This window comes from Lasioglossum baleicum, chromosome 6 (assembly GCF_051020765.1).
Source record: "Lasioglossum baleicum chromosome 6, iyLasBale1, whole genome shotgun sequence".
NCBI classification, from domain to species: domain Eukaryota; kingdom Metazoa; phylum Arthropoda; class Insecta; order Hymenoptera; family Halictidae; genus Lasioglossum; species Lasioglossum baleicum.
This window is the reverse complement of record NC_134934.1, coordinates 4,097,153-4,110,130: the sequence shown is the minus strand read 5'-3', so window position 1 is coordinate 4,110,130 and position 12,978 is coordinate 4,097,153. Positions and strand designations below refer to the sequence as shown.

At 45.4% G+C, this 12,978-nt stretch overlaps 2 protein-coding genes across 6 annotated transcripts in view; one reads left to right on the top strand and one right to left on the bottom strand.

The window, feature by feature from the left end:
- Positions 1 to 12,978, bottom strand: part of LOC143209405 (uncharacterized) — a 141,946-nt gene that overhangs the window by 80,766 nt on the left and 48,202 nt on the right. The window lies entirely within an intron of this gene.
- Positions 3,889 to 11,860, top strand: LOC143209419 (uncharacterized). Of its 2 annotated transcripts, none has more exons than XM_076425034.1 (3): positions 3,889 to 8,619; positions 9,516 to 9,729; positions 10,009 to 11,860. In XM_076425034.1, the coding sequence occupies exons 2-3, from the start codon at positions 9,625 to 9,627 to the stop codon at positions 10,126 to 10,128; spliced, it is 225 nt and encodes a 74-aa protein (XP_076281149.1). In that variant the 5' UTR covers positions 3,889 to 8,619; positions 9,516 to 9,624; the 3' UTR covers positions 10,129 to 11,860. Both variants share the same exon structure in this region; 1 of them encodes a protein (XP_076281149.1).

Below are 12,978 nucleotides of genomic sequence, written 5' to 3'. Positions count from 1 at the left end.
GAAGGTCTGCGTGATACGAGCTCGCTTTGAGGAACGAAGGGCTAAGAGTCAAAGAACGAATTACATCTAGTTGGTCGCTTCGGAGCAATTTTCGAGGGAAGAGGGCGTCTGCTCGGCAGAAAGCCATTCTCCGTGACACGAGGACTTTGCTCGTGCAACTTTCGCAGCGGGCAAAAACGCGGGACGCTTTCGAGTGATCGGCAATTAACCAGCGGGGGGGGGGCTCTTTCGATCGCGTTGAACCGGCCGCGATCGAGTGTTCCCTTTAGCGCCTCCGAGTCGCTAAATGGTTTCATTAGGGGAATTTCTAGGCCGCGAGCTGGCAAAACTCGCCATGGCGGCGAGATGCCACCGGGAAGATAGCGAAGAGCGTCCACGAACCACACGTAATTCCGAAATCTGCCCCGCGCCGTAGCGAACCAAGCGAGTCGGTTAATTAAACCGGCTGAAATCATTAAGATAATTGCGACTGGTACGGACACGCCGCTATTCCCGCGCTGCATCACACCCCAACGTTTCCACAGGATCTACCTCGGAGATTGATCGCCACCCGACCGTAGACCGCGATATTCGGCGTACGTTTCATTATCGCGTTACAAATTAAACTTTCCTCCGGTTCCTACGAAAATAATTTAGATATTAAGATGTCTCAGAGACACAAGCGAAAAACGGGTCACCGCTTATACGCACTTTCTGTTCTACCGTGCACGCTCTACGCGGAACGTTGCCCCGTCTCCTCGTATATTACAGGCGCGGAAACAAATTCTGTATAAGGGAGCACGTAGCGAATTTCGTTTTGAATTATTAGTTTCGGAGATAGCACCGTCGAGTTTCATTTTTCCGGTGAAATTACGTGCTTTTTGTACATGGGATACGGCGTAAATAAATAACCGCCGTGAGACGTGGCTGAACATTTTCGGGTGAAATTCTTAATTGCCCGCTCGTGGAACGGGCAGGAAGGAATAAAATTTTGGTTTTCTTCGAACAATATTTTAGCTTTACAGCTGACTCTACGTAAAAATTCACGCTTTAAGATGTAACAATAAAATTTTCAGTATTATCGCCATCTATGAACGAGGCCGCGACACATTCTCGAATTTCCCACGTGTTATCTTAGAGTCTTCTTTCTATGAAACTATTTCTAAAGGACGTATACAACAAAAATCTCGCAGTACATCTAAATGTAAATTCGACGGCGGGCGCAAACGTAAGGCCGATCCGCGAAATAATTTTCAAGCCATCCGATTAGGAGCGAGAACCTCTCGCTTATTAAACATCTGGAGCGCGACGGCAGTATTTTAATCGGGTCGCGACACTCGCGACGCCCGAGGGAATCGACGCTTGTCTCGTTTCTCTCCGGTGCACACGTCGAATGCTCGTTACTCGCGGCAGGTGTTACGTTTGTATTTTATCTATGGAGGAAGCGCATTCGTGTCCGGAGTCTCGTGACGCGAAACAACGATTGCGGCGAATGTTTCTCGCCTTCCTCGGCGAAAAGAAAGGGTGGAACAAGAGGAGTACGAGACTGTACGCGTTCGTTTAACCGTTAAAATTAAACGAGCGGTAGGATGATATCGTGGCCCCCTCGGTGACACTTCATTCGGAAAGAGTGACTCTCTGGATGTCCGCGACTTTACGATCCCATGACGACGAGAACGACGAAGAAAGTGTGACGCAAGGGAAAAGTTTCAGAATGGCTACATCTCGTGACGATGGTTCGTCGAGCTACAGTGCGCTGCTACAAAACTGAGTTCGGCCTTTCCTGCTTTACAGTAATACTTCTACTCCCGTTTCTTACTCTAATAAAATTGCGGTTTTCGCGAGGGTTAATTTATCTATTTTATATATTTTCACTATTTTCTCTCCTGTCTGCATCAATGGATTATTGTTACTATCAACTGCATTGTATCTGCATAAAATCTCTACCACTGGCATAAATCTTTCACTTGCAAACGTTCACTTCAATCAAATAGCCAAATACATACGCAAAAGGAACCGCTATTTAAACGTGAAATACGAGTCACAGTAGAAAACCAAAAACCACATTCGGTGGTCCCGACAGTCGGAAGAGGATCATTTTATAAATATTCTACTCCACGGCGAAAGAGGATTAACATTTCGTTTGACGATCCTAAAGTCCGCTTTGATAGCGTTAAACATTTTTCATGCACGCGCGCGATGCCTTTCTCTTCGTAGAAATTAGTAGCGCCGTGGCGCGGAATTTAAATGACCTTTACGTATGTCCGCGGCTTAATTATCTTTCTGTAACCAAACGAGCTAAAAAATTCCTCTCTTCCTATACGACCAGCGGCATAGTCTACCGTTCCACGAGTGTGCGTCGTTGTAAAATTAGTAACGAGTTGGAAGGAGACCAGGAGCGAGACAAAATGAAAATAGTGTTTACGTTTGGAAACTAGCGGGAGATCGGCGCGTAACGTTTGCCATCGAAGAGGATCCTCGGCTCTCTCGGGGATCAAAAATTCAATTATCGTGGCAGCGGAGCGCATACGTCGAGCCATTGTCTCCGACTTGATCCGTTCCGTGATGGTCTTCGCGAGCCGAATGCTTGATTCGTGAGCGGGCCGACAATGCCGCGGCACAATGGGGACACGGATATTCCCTCGACCTATATTCCAGGCCGGCCGTTTGATATTTAAATACACGCCGCGCCGGCTGGATGGAGGAAAAAAAAAAATTCGTACCCCCGTAACCCTGGGACCCTTTATTTCAGCTCCTTGAATCGCAGCCCGATTTCCCGGCGTCTTTTCGCCGAACAAAGCCCGGCCCACTCGAGCGGTTTTCAATGGAAACGGATCGCGGCCGCGATCGATTCGATTCGCCGTATTCGAAATACCCGCGAACCCCTGCGAAAATAAACACCGCTTGATCTAGGCGACCACTGCCCATGGATCATCAGCTCCGGGACTCAGCATTGTGCCAGCTAACTTGTGCAACCCTTCTGTCCGCGGTAAGTCGCATCCGAACGCATAGTAAGGTTGTAGACTACGCGAGCGAATTGGTTTCTTAGTTTTTGTTTTTCATAAATTACTAAAACCTGTTATATGTTGAATTTTAAGGGATTGTTGTAAAGAGGAATCCTCTTCGAAATTGCACGGTGTTTTGTTCGAGACGTTTTAATTCACAGAACTTCTTTCGAGAAAAAATATATGTAGGAACGTTCCGCTGGGCGGAGTATCGAAACAATTGAACTTCAGCCATTGTATCGCTGCTCGCCTAGTTTCAAGTTTCTAACGGGTTACGTTAAAATCGCTGCCACAGATTTCACTGACAATTCACCGGATTTGATCGACAACAACTTTGACCCACAATGATTTTAATCGACGACTGTTTAGGTCGGGTATAGTTTCTATTTCCCTCTGTGTACATGCGAGGCATTCACAGACCAAATACGATATACATATTGTCCAAGTATTATAAATCGACAAAGATAAAAGAGAACGCATATGATTTTATTACTAATTTTGTGATTTTCTTTAAAAGCTCAGACCCGCTCATTACCGATCACGATCGTTGTCCATCGAAACCGTTGTCGATCACGACCGGCATCGGAGAAGTTCTGTTGATGGGACCTGTGTACAGTCGATTTTAGCGTAACCCGTTCCTAACGACCGTTTTGCCCGCGATGCTCGGATCGAATGGATGACCCTATCGGTAGCCCCCTTTGTAAACCGGTGCCAAGGGAAAGAGTTAATCATCGTTTCGTCGGGGAAACGAGCGTGACGAGGGTTGCGAGAACGACGGCAGCTACCGGCCGCGGGGACTGACTCATAATTCAGCGTTTATTGAACAATGGGCCGCGGTTACTATAGGAACGTGACCACGAAACGACAACAACGGCACGCAATCGCTGCCACGATAGCCCGGAGCTGTGGCCATCGACGCCTGGCTCCGTCGAGCTGGTCAATTTGTATACACTAGGTCGAGTTGTCGCGAGGAAACCCTGGAAAAGTCGAATTTCTGCTCGACTTTCACTCAATCGAAGCGATCTCTTTCTCATTGTGCTTCGTTTTCGTATAGTGATTCAAGTAGGCGTGGTTTCGGCGTTTTGCTAATTATAACTCGGTAAAAATAGTACCCTTGTATTGTCCTCAAGTGCTACTCTTGTTCCTTCAAGTAGGCGTGGTCTCGCTGCACTCGCAACAATTTCTGTCCTCATATTTTCATGTTTGCTTTCGAATGGAAGCACTAAATGTCGGACTAATTTCGTAAATTTTACGAGGACATTAAAATGTTATTTGTGAACGCGATAATGACATTGCTCGATTAAATGGATTCCAGGAGGGCGGAAGTTTATTCAGCATTCCCGCGGGATAAGAATTCTCCGATAATCCATTTGGCGAACAAGGAAATCAGCTCAAGTTCCAGCATAGAGGAGCTCAATTTTCTAGCTTCCCGATTTATGGATCGGCCTGTATTCCTATGTAGAGAGCCAGACCCCGCGTCAGCTCCTATCACTTACGGGCCAGATGCGCCCCTTTGTATCGACGATAGCCCGAGACATACACGTGTAACACCGGTGACAGCCTACAGGCTATGTTCGCCAATATGTTGCGGGGCGTCGCGCGTCGATAGTGACCGACTCGATTTTTCGTGACCCGACGCCGGAAGAAAGATCCAAGGAAGCTGACGCGACGTCGCGCGGCGGATAGACGACGCGGCGCAGCGGTAGCCTGATCGAATACGTGTCGGAAATCGTGTTCGAAGCGCGGGGATTAAAGCGGATAACGAGATTTTCCGTGTTTGTACAGAACAGCGCGGGGCCGTTCTGTTTTCAGTGAAAACAACGTGTTCGTTTCTCGCGCGGGACCTCGCGGATTATTTAAATTAGCCGTAGCGATCGCGTGGCAAGCCCCGGCGTTAACGTTGCCAATTATTTTCTCTTTCCGATGGGTCCTGTTCAGTTGCCAGCCATCGATGTATCATCTTTTCTATAGCGGATGCGCGCCGCGCGTCGATTACCCGGAACTTCCGACAAAATCGGATTATGCCCGCGGTCGAAATTCTGACGAGACCCGGGATTTCCGCGGCGGAAAACTTCCATTAATTACAGAAGTTTCGACGATCGGGGATCCGATACAAACCGGAGCGGTGTCGCGCGTGCAACCTCGTTGCGAACCGCACTCCCCGGTATCGAGATCGTTCGTGTTACGATCGCACGCGGTCGGCTAAACGATCCACATCTACGGCTCACTGTTCTGCTCGGATCCAGACGAAAGTGAAACTCGTGTCTTTGTTACTCGTCTACATTACTGAAATATTTCAGTGAATTCAACGTAAGTACCACCCCCTTGCGAAATATTGAAACGATTTAGTTTTTATAGCATTTCCAGTTTTCGCGCAGAGAGAACAGGGATCGAAAAGAATGGAAGTTGAAAGCAAAGTGGATCGAAGGGAGGAGAGAAGCGAACCATGCGCAATATCGATCGTGAAAAGACGGAACTCGAAGGTGGTCTGGAAAGTGTACGTGCCACCTCGCGACCCGACGCGAACGTTATTATTGGCACTCCGGCGACATAATCGATCTCAGCCGGTCGCGAGTTGCAAACCGTTTCGCGAGAGAAAAATGTGCACGGGACACGGGACAGCAATGCAGCGCTGTACGGCTCGGCTCGGCTCGGCTCGGCACGCGGTCTCGTTTCACCGCGAAACTCGTGTAATCCGTTCTTCGTGGCACGCGAGCCCGCGTAATATGCACGTGAACACGGAGATCTGCGACCGCTGAAAACCATGACCCCGATTCCAACTGACGAGCTAATAACAACGTTCCTCTCGCGTTCCACCAACTTTTCGTTTACCTCTCGATCGAGCCCGTTCGATTACATCGGCGCACAATTCCGAACTGCCTGCTTGAAAATCGGTACTCTTGATTCTGTATCGCTTGTTTCGGTAATCGAATTTTTACCGATTCTTTGTTCTTGCCTCTGATTAGTGCACTGTGGACTTTATGCATCGATAATGTGCAATTCAACATAGTAAACGGATTACAATAATTAAGAAATGTCGATATACCTTTTCCAACATGTTCAAATTATTCAAGAGAAGTTTATTTTTACGTGGCTCTTGTCTTGATCGTGTGAAGTAGATCATTTGGGATAAAATGTGTTAATAGCTTCTATAATAAGAGTGTTCAAGTGCGGCGTCGCGCTTTTCTCGAGGGAACGTTTACAGAGAGACAGGGAGAGTAGTTGGTGTTATTCGTTGGGATCCGCGATTACATAGCCTGCGCCGAAATTTACCAGCGACAACACGTTTATTGTGCTCAGGGACAATGGCTGGGGGAACTTCTAGGGCGGCGCGGCGGTGCGGCGTGCAGCGCCCGGTAAATCCGTGCAACAGCTGGAATCGTCGCAAACGACGCAGAAGCGGCCCGAGCCGGAAGTGGGGATCGTTACACGAGGCGGTCAGGCCTGTACAGAAATTTCGCATGGCTCCCGAATCAGCAAGGTCCCGTGTCCTCCGACTCGCCACACTATCCCCTCGATCGATACTAGCGAGAGACGCCTATGCAACCACGTTGAATACCGTAATAAGCTGTGTCACCTGCTGGGGCAAGAATGTTTCCTTTCCGCGACAAACAAGGTGGAACAAATGAGCCATTCGACACTTTTTCTAACCCTTCAGCTACCACAGACTTTGTTACCTCACGTCACAGAAATAGGAATTCGCAATATTGAAATTCCATCGCGTGAGGTATACGTTGCGGATGAGAAAAATTTTAAAAAGCTACGTTGAAATGGTGAAATCGCTACATCTTATTATACTGCGAACTATTATGGAAAATAAAAATATGTCGGGTTCCTACGTCCAACAGTATATCAGAAGCAAACGGTAACAAAAGAGTTAATCGCTACACACGACGATAAATTGATCCTGAAACTGGTGATAAGGTCCGATTCCGAGAGTATTTTCTAGCATACTTTCCCTGGATCAATCGCCCGTAGCAATAAAATAGCAGTGTTGCAACCTTGTTTGTGAAAAATGATGGCGTTTTCCCATCAACTTTCATTGAACCAATTGGCCGTGGCATCGAGATGATAGGACTTCGGCCATTTTCCAATCAACTTTCACTGTATCAATTGTCCGTGGCTCCATGACAAAAGAACTTCAACTACTGTACTCTTGTTCTGAAAAATAATGGTCTACAGATTACTTGCTAAGAAACTTTCCAAGAAACTTTCACTGTATCAATTGTCCATGGCATCAAGATAGGACTTAAAATATTGTAGCCTTATTATAATACACTCTCTAGCAGTAAATTATAGACATCTATTTAATTAATACACTCTGAGGATCAACTGCGGATACAAACTTCGCAGTGAAGGAAGTGTACTTGGTTTACAGTATTAATCACGCTCTTATCTTTACACCTCCACGCGTTGTTCTCGCACAATGGTATCCGTGTAGCCTTACTCTACCTAGTATAACATTATCGTGACCCATATATCGGAGACTGTAAGCGTGTTAATACAATTTACCTAAGCGTAATGCTTATTCGGACCTGTCCAATACGTATCTATTGAAGCCTGTAACCAATCAGGTCTGAATTTTCGAGTGAGTTGATGGTAAAAGGAACAACAAAAACAGTAATCCTCGCTTGATAGAGCCAGATTCCTCATAGAGCTTCTTATCGATCCAGGTAAGTGTTCTGGGAATTGCTAGCTGTTATCTACCTTTAAGTTTCCTGTTTCCTCTCGCCCAAAAGGAACTGGAAGCTTCGAGCAATTTTCTGGACAACTAAACATCTAAAACTACTTTTTATACTCCTTCAAAATTCAGACAGCCTCTCATCGGGCAATGTAACCAGGGAAATGCAATTTTTCGTTTGCATGAAGATGAGTCTGAGCGAATGAACGGCCCAAGAAAAATGGTGCCCATTCGAGTCTCGTGGAAGAGAGTTTCATAAGCTGGAAACGGTCGGACACCGCAAACCGAAACGGAAATCCAGCCGGCTAGGTCCGTAACAGAATCTCTCTGGCAAAAGCAGCAGACTGTAATCCTTATTCGAACGCAGCCCGCGAGACCGTCAGTTGAATAAGAGAGTCTCGCACGAACAGAAAGAGGCGAGCAAAAGGCCGAGCCTAGCGTAAACATGGTTTTCGTCTGCTGCGACAGGTTCGCGCCTCGTTTTTCCTCCCTCGGGACTCCGGGAACGACGCAACGGGGGGAACACTGTTACGTCACTGGAAAGAACCTGCCAAACAGGGCAACTGGATAGTCTCCGAAAAACTATCTCTTTCTTCCCCGGGACAGGAAGCAGAAGGAAGGTCGGGCTTCGAAGCAGGTACGCTGGAATGCCTTTCGGCAGTTGCACCCCCGGAATTTCTTCCCACGGCCACTAAACTCGAAATCCGCCTGCGTTCTGGAGTGGCCGACGATGCACGATTACGCGTTGCCCTAACAGACCCTCTTCCTCTCTCGCTTCCTCTCTCTCTTTTAGCCTTCTTCCCTTTGACGCGAGTTGTGTCAGAGTCGGATTCCGGGGACAGCCGAGGTGTTTCTCTCGAAACAAACGCTCGGAACGAGCGGTTCTTAGCCGTGCAGTGGCATACTGCAGTCTCTGCTGCCTCGGGGAAGTTTTCTGTGCACTGAACTTCGCTGGTGAGTCGCAAAATTATCGCGAACCTGATGTTTTGTTCGCTCGTTTCGGAGCAATTGAATTTTCGGCTGCCTTCAACCAGATTTTTTTAAGGAATTTGCTAACTTCTTTTGGCACTCTAACAAAGTCGCATATACATAGATAACAGATGTACAGGGTGTATAGAAAGTAATGATCATCCCTCCCAGGGGTGAATCTACACCTCTGGATCGGTGGACATTTGTAAAAGAAACGCCGCAGAATTGTTTATAACAAAGGAAATTGTTGTTAAAGTTTCTTTTTACATCAAAACCTCGCACGTGTTGTCGATCTGTCGGGGTTGAAGATTCGCATGCGTTTTTTGCTTGCTATAACATCCTTTACAGGTATATCGCCTAATCCGCAGGAGGAACGGTGAGATGCGATAACATTTTATAATACAGGATTAATATTCTTATAACAATGGATATAAGGTATTCTTTCATATTTTGCAACTTCTTTACGCTCCGAATGGGCAACGAGACTTTAAATTTCGTTTGTCTCGAGGTACGCACATGATTATATTTTGTCTCATCGACACGGTCGGGTGGACTGTCCTCGTAGTAGACTTTTGTTTATACGTATAACTCCACGTAATCAAATTTAACAAAAACTTTATCAGCTTATATCTCAATAACTATTTGTTTCCAACGTATTGCTTCTTTCAAACTTTTTCTTTTCTGGATGAGTGGAAGGTGTTGATGTAAAAAACAATTTCAACAACAATTTTCTTTGTTATAAACAATTTTGCGGCACGTTTCTTTTGCAAATGTCCACCGATCTAGAGGTGTAGATTCACTCCTAAAACGGATGACCATTACTCTTTACACAGAAGTGAAGTAACAGATAATCACCTGTGTTTCCGGACAATTAATTTCAGAATTGCGGAGGATCATTTTTTTACGAGAGTCACTGGAGACCACGATTACGAAGTTGCCCAGCCCCGTAAATCCTGCGACACCTGGCCGACTTTAAAAGCAATCGAAAGTATGGCTCCTCGCTTACCACCACCATTTTTTTCAATCTTCTATGGACGTCGCAGCCAGGAATTTCCTGAGCTGGAAGAGACCCGACAACGTGATAAATTCGCCCAGGTACAAAGAAGCGGATATCTATTTGTCTTCGGGAGCGCAACCCGCTGAGTTTCGACGTCCATTGCTCGCAGGAAAAACCGCCATTTTATCAGACACGTGTCATGTTTAGGGTGCGGTGAAATTTTAGTCTCTCGCTACTTTGTTTATTCTTTTATCCACCTGGATTTTTCACCCTCGCGGGATCCTCGAAAATAGATGGATAGACACATAAGTGAATTCATCGGCACGCACTTTATTTCAAATGCATCGGTTCAAGAATTATAACAAATATTTCTGTAGGATCTAAAACGTGGAACGAGGAATGCAGAAATAGCTTGGATGGTTTCCACAAAAAAGCCTGTTGAATCTTTCAATTATTCAAGACGGCGAATCCAACGGCACACGCAGTTGGCATACTAATTCTTTCCACATATTTAAAAATGAATACATATGGCGACACATCGAGCGAGCCACATTTTGTTAAGATTTATGAGATGCGACTAGGTTAACAAGGTACTAGGTTCTCCAAACTTCAACTTTTCAGCGTCTGGTTTATTAAATAAGTTTCTTTATTCTCGCAGAATTTTCTTGGCGGATAACGCGTTCAACCATTCGTATAATAAGCGAGATAATTATTCCGTATAAATAATTTATATACGCGTAAAATAGGGATCTCTAATAAATACACTGCGGATTTTATGCTTTTATGGTAATTTTTATGGTATTTTTACCTTATTAATATGATTAATGTAAGAATGCGAAGTGTATCTGTATCTATAAAGAGCAAAAATTAGATCGAAAAGATCCACTGGCAGGTGATTGAAATTTCTAGATTCGTTATTGTTACCGCAAACGAATTTCCAAAGCAACAGAATCGAGGAAAAATGTTTCGAAAGATCGAAGAGATTTCGACGTTGTTATTTCTAGGCGAGCATCGATATTGGAACGGGAGAAGGAAGCCAGAAGGGTAATTGCAAGGATAATATTTTCACTGTCCGTTTTTCGTTCGAGTTTCCTCGTTTCCGGGCAGGTGAACAACGCGAGAGAAATGCCACTGGCAAAGAAACGTCTCTGTTACGACGTTCCACGACGAACTTTTTTTATCAACTCGTTTATTTCTGGCCGGTTAACCAACGCGTTTCTTTACGCTCGCCCCGTCTCGTCCCTTTGTCCTGGCTTCGATTAGTTTCCGGTCTTGAGTAGGGTCAGGGTTACCCAGCACGCGTTTGGAATACATTTTGGCTTGGCCCACGGGCAGGAAATCCTTCCGCCACTATGCACTCATTTCCGGAATCGCTCTGGGAGGGCCGCACTCCACTCTGTCGATTTTCACGCCGACAATCGCTCGCTTTTCCTGGGAAACTTTCCCTCGGAAAAATTTTCAACGCTGCTCTAACTTTTCATTAAAATCATTAAAGCACAGAGATTATAAGTTTTAATAAAATGTAGTAGTTTTTCTTTCAGGTAACGTAAATAGCCAAAGGCTGCCAGTTAAATGTATAATAGGTAATATGAATTTATTCAACTATCCCAAGAGAGATTTTATTCGGAGAAATATTCTGGGATAATCGAGCAGTCAAAGTGTCCGCTTTGTAATTCTCATGTGTTAAAATTTCAAGTGAATTTTATTGCAGTATGTGTCATCAAAATTTAATAAATGTCCACCGACCGGTCAGGACGATTATAGTAAAATATCATGCAAGAGTTAGGATCTAATTCTGTACTCACATTGTGGCGACAAACCCGATGCGACGTTTGTTGCAGTTTCGTTCCAGATTTTATTGACTAATTTCGCTCGCTTTGTCGAACAAATATCGCAGCTTCATGATTCGAGCGACGAGTGTGGTACATAAAATCAGGAACGTGTTATTTTCAGTAGAATTAAAAACAGACCGGTGGGATTCGCGTCGCATCACCGATCCTCGCACTCGTACGGCATTGTTTTCAGTGAAAATGTAATTTCCGAGATGGATGGATGACAATCAACGATTATCTCTGTGCGACGCATAATATTCCGAGGGAACGAAATTTTCGGAGATCGGACAGAAGCGTACGATATTTTCGTTTAATACAATTAAACCCGTATTTGACAATCTGCCTCTCTCGGTCCGTTTAATTTCAGTTCGCGTCTCGTCAACGCCCAGTCGACGTATTCAAATAATAACAAGAAAAAATATATATAATTGAACCAACCGATTTCGTTGTTCCTTTCGTTCCCTGTGGATTGATAATATTTAAACGGTTTATGCATACTGTGCACGATCGTTGTACGTGCACTCCGCAATCTCATATCTGTAAATCAAGGCGGTCTGCGTCCATTATCGATCTTTCCCTTTTGTATACCTACTTTCCGGCTCTCTTTATGTTTGCGCACATAATTTCATTGTAACGGGCTAACCAAAAGGTCTTCCCGTATTTTTCCAAGGCTCTTTTTCCGCATGAGAGGAATAGGAAGTTTCCCTCACAATGCAGCAGGTTATCGAACAAGTGAAACGCCATTCTTATAAAATTATAATTTTCTGTCCGACATTTTAAATTGTCAGCTATTTATATCGACTTTTTCGAAGAGAATACCTTCCTAGTACAAGAAAATAGGAGTTTCACTACGCGGTTCGAAGTATTTGCAACAGCTTTCGGAATTCTCTCGCAACACCTCCGGGTCTATTCCAACCACAAATGCGACCGCCTAATAAAAACCACCTCGTCCCAATCTTATTTGGAACTCGAGAGGAATAAGAAATAAGTCTGGTGCTCACGTAGACCGTATTCTGGCCTATTGTCGATATTAATAGTATCAGGTTCGACATCAGGAAGAGAGAGAGGATCGAATTGACGAGGGTCAGGGCCGGTCTGGGTGCGCCGTGCGGTATACTGACCGCGCTATACTGTTCGCAGACCACAGCATCGCCACCCCCGAACAACGCCCCAGGAACACTGCTCTCTAGAACGGGTATAGCATCTTGGTCTGTTTGCGAGGAAACCCAGCCGGACGTATCGAACGTTATCGGACACCCAGCCCGACGAGATACCATCTGATTTCTGACCGTGCCTATTGCACTTAACCTACCACCCCTTCACCGAACTGGCCGGATGCCCTGATAGCGGTCACTCGAGAGGGCAGCTCGTGGACTAATGGAAGACTGTTCTGTATTCTAGTTTACACTTTGAGCACCGAAGTCCATCTCCACCTAGATGGAATTACTCGTCCAGGCTTAAGAATTCATCTCTGATATAACCACCTGAAACCGCCGCTCACAGTTCAAAATTTTC

Excerpts from the sequence above, each read along its gene's own strand:
- LOC143209419 (XM_076425034.1), top strand. The coding sequence starts at position 9,625 with ATGGCTCCTCGCTTACCACCACCATTTTTTTCAATCTTCTATGGACGT. Across the intron at positions 9,730-10,008 it reads AACGTGATAAATTCGCCCAG|GATCTAAAACGTGGAACGAG; the intron begins GTACAAAGAAGC and ends ATATTTCTGTAG.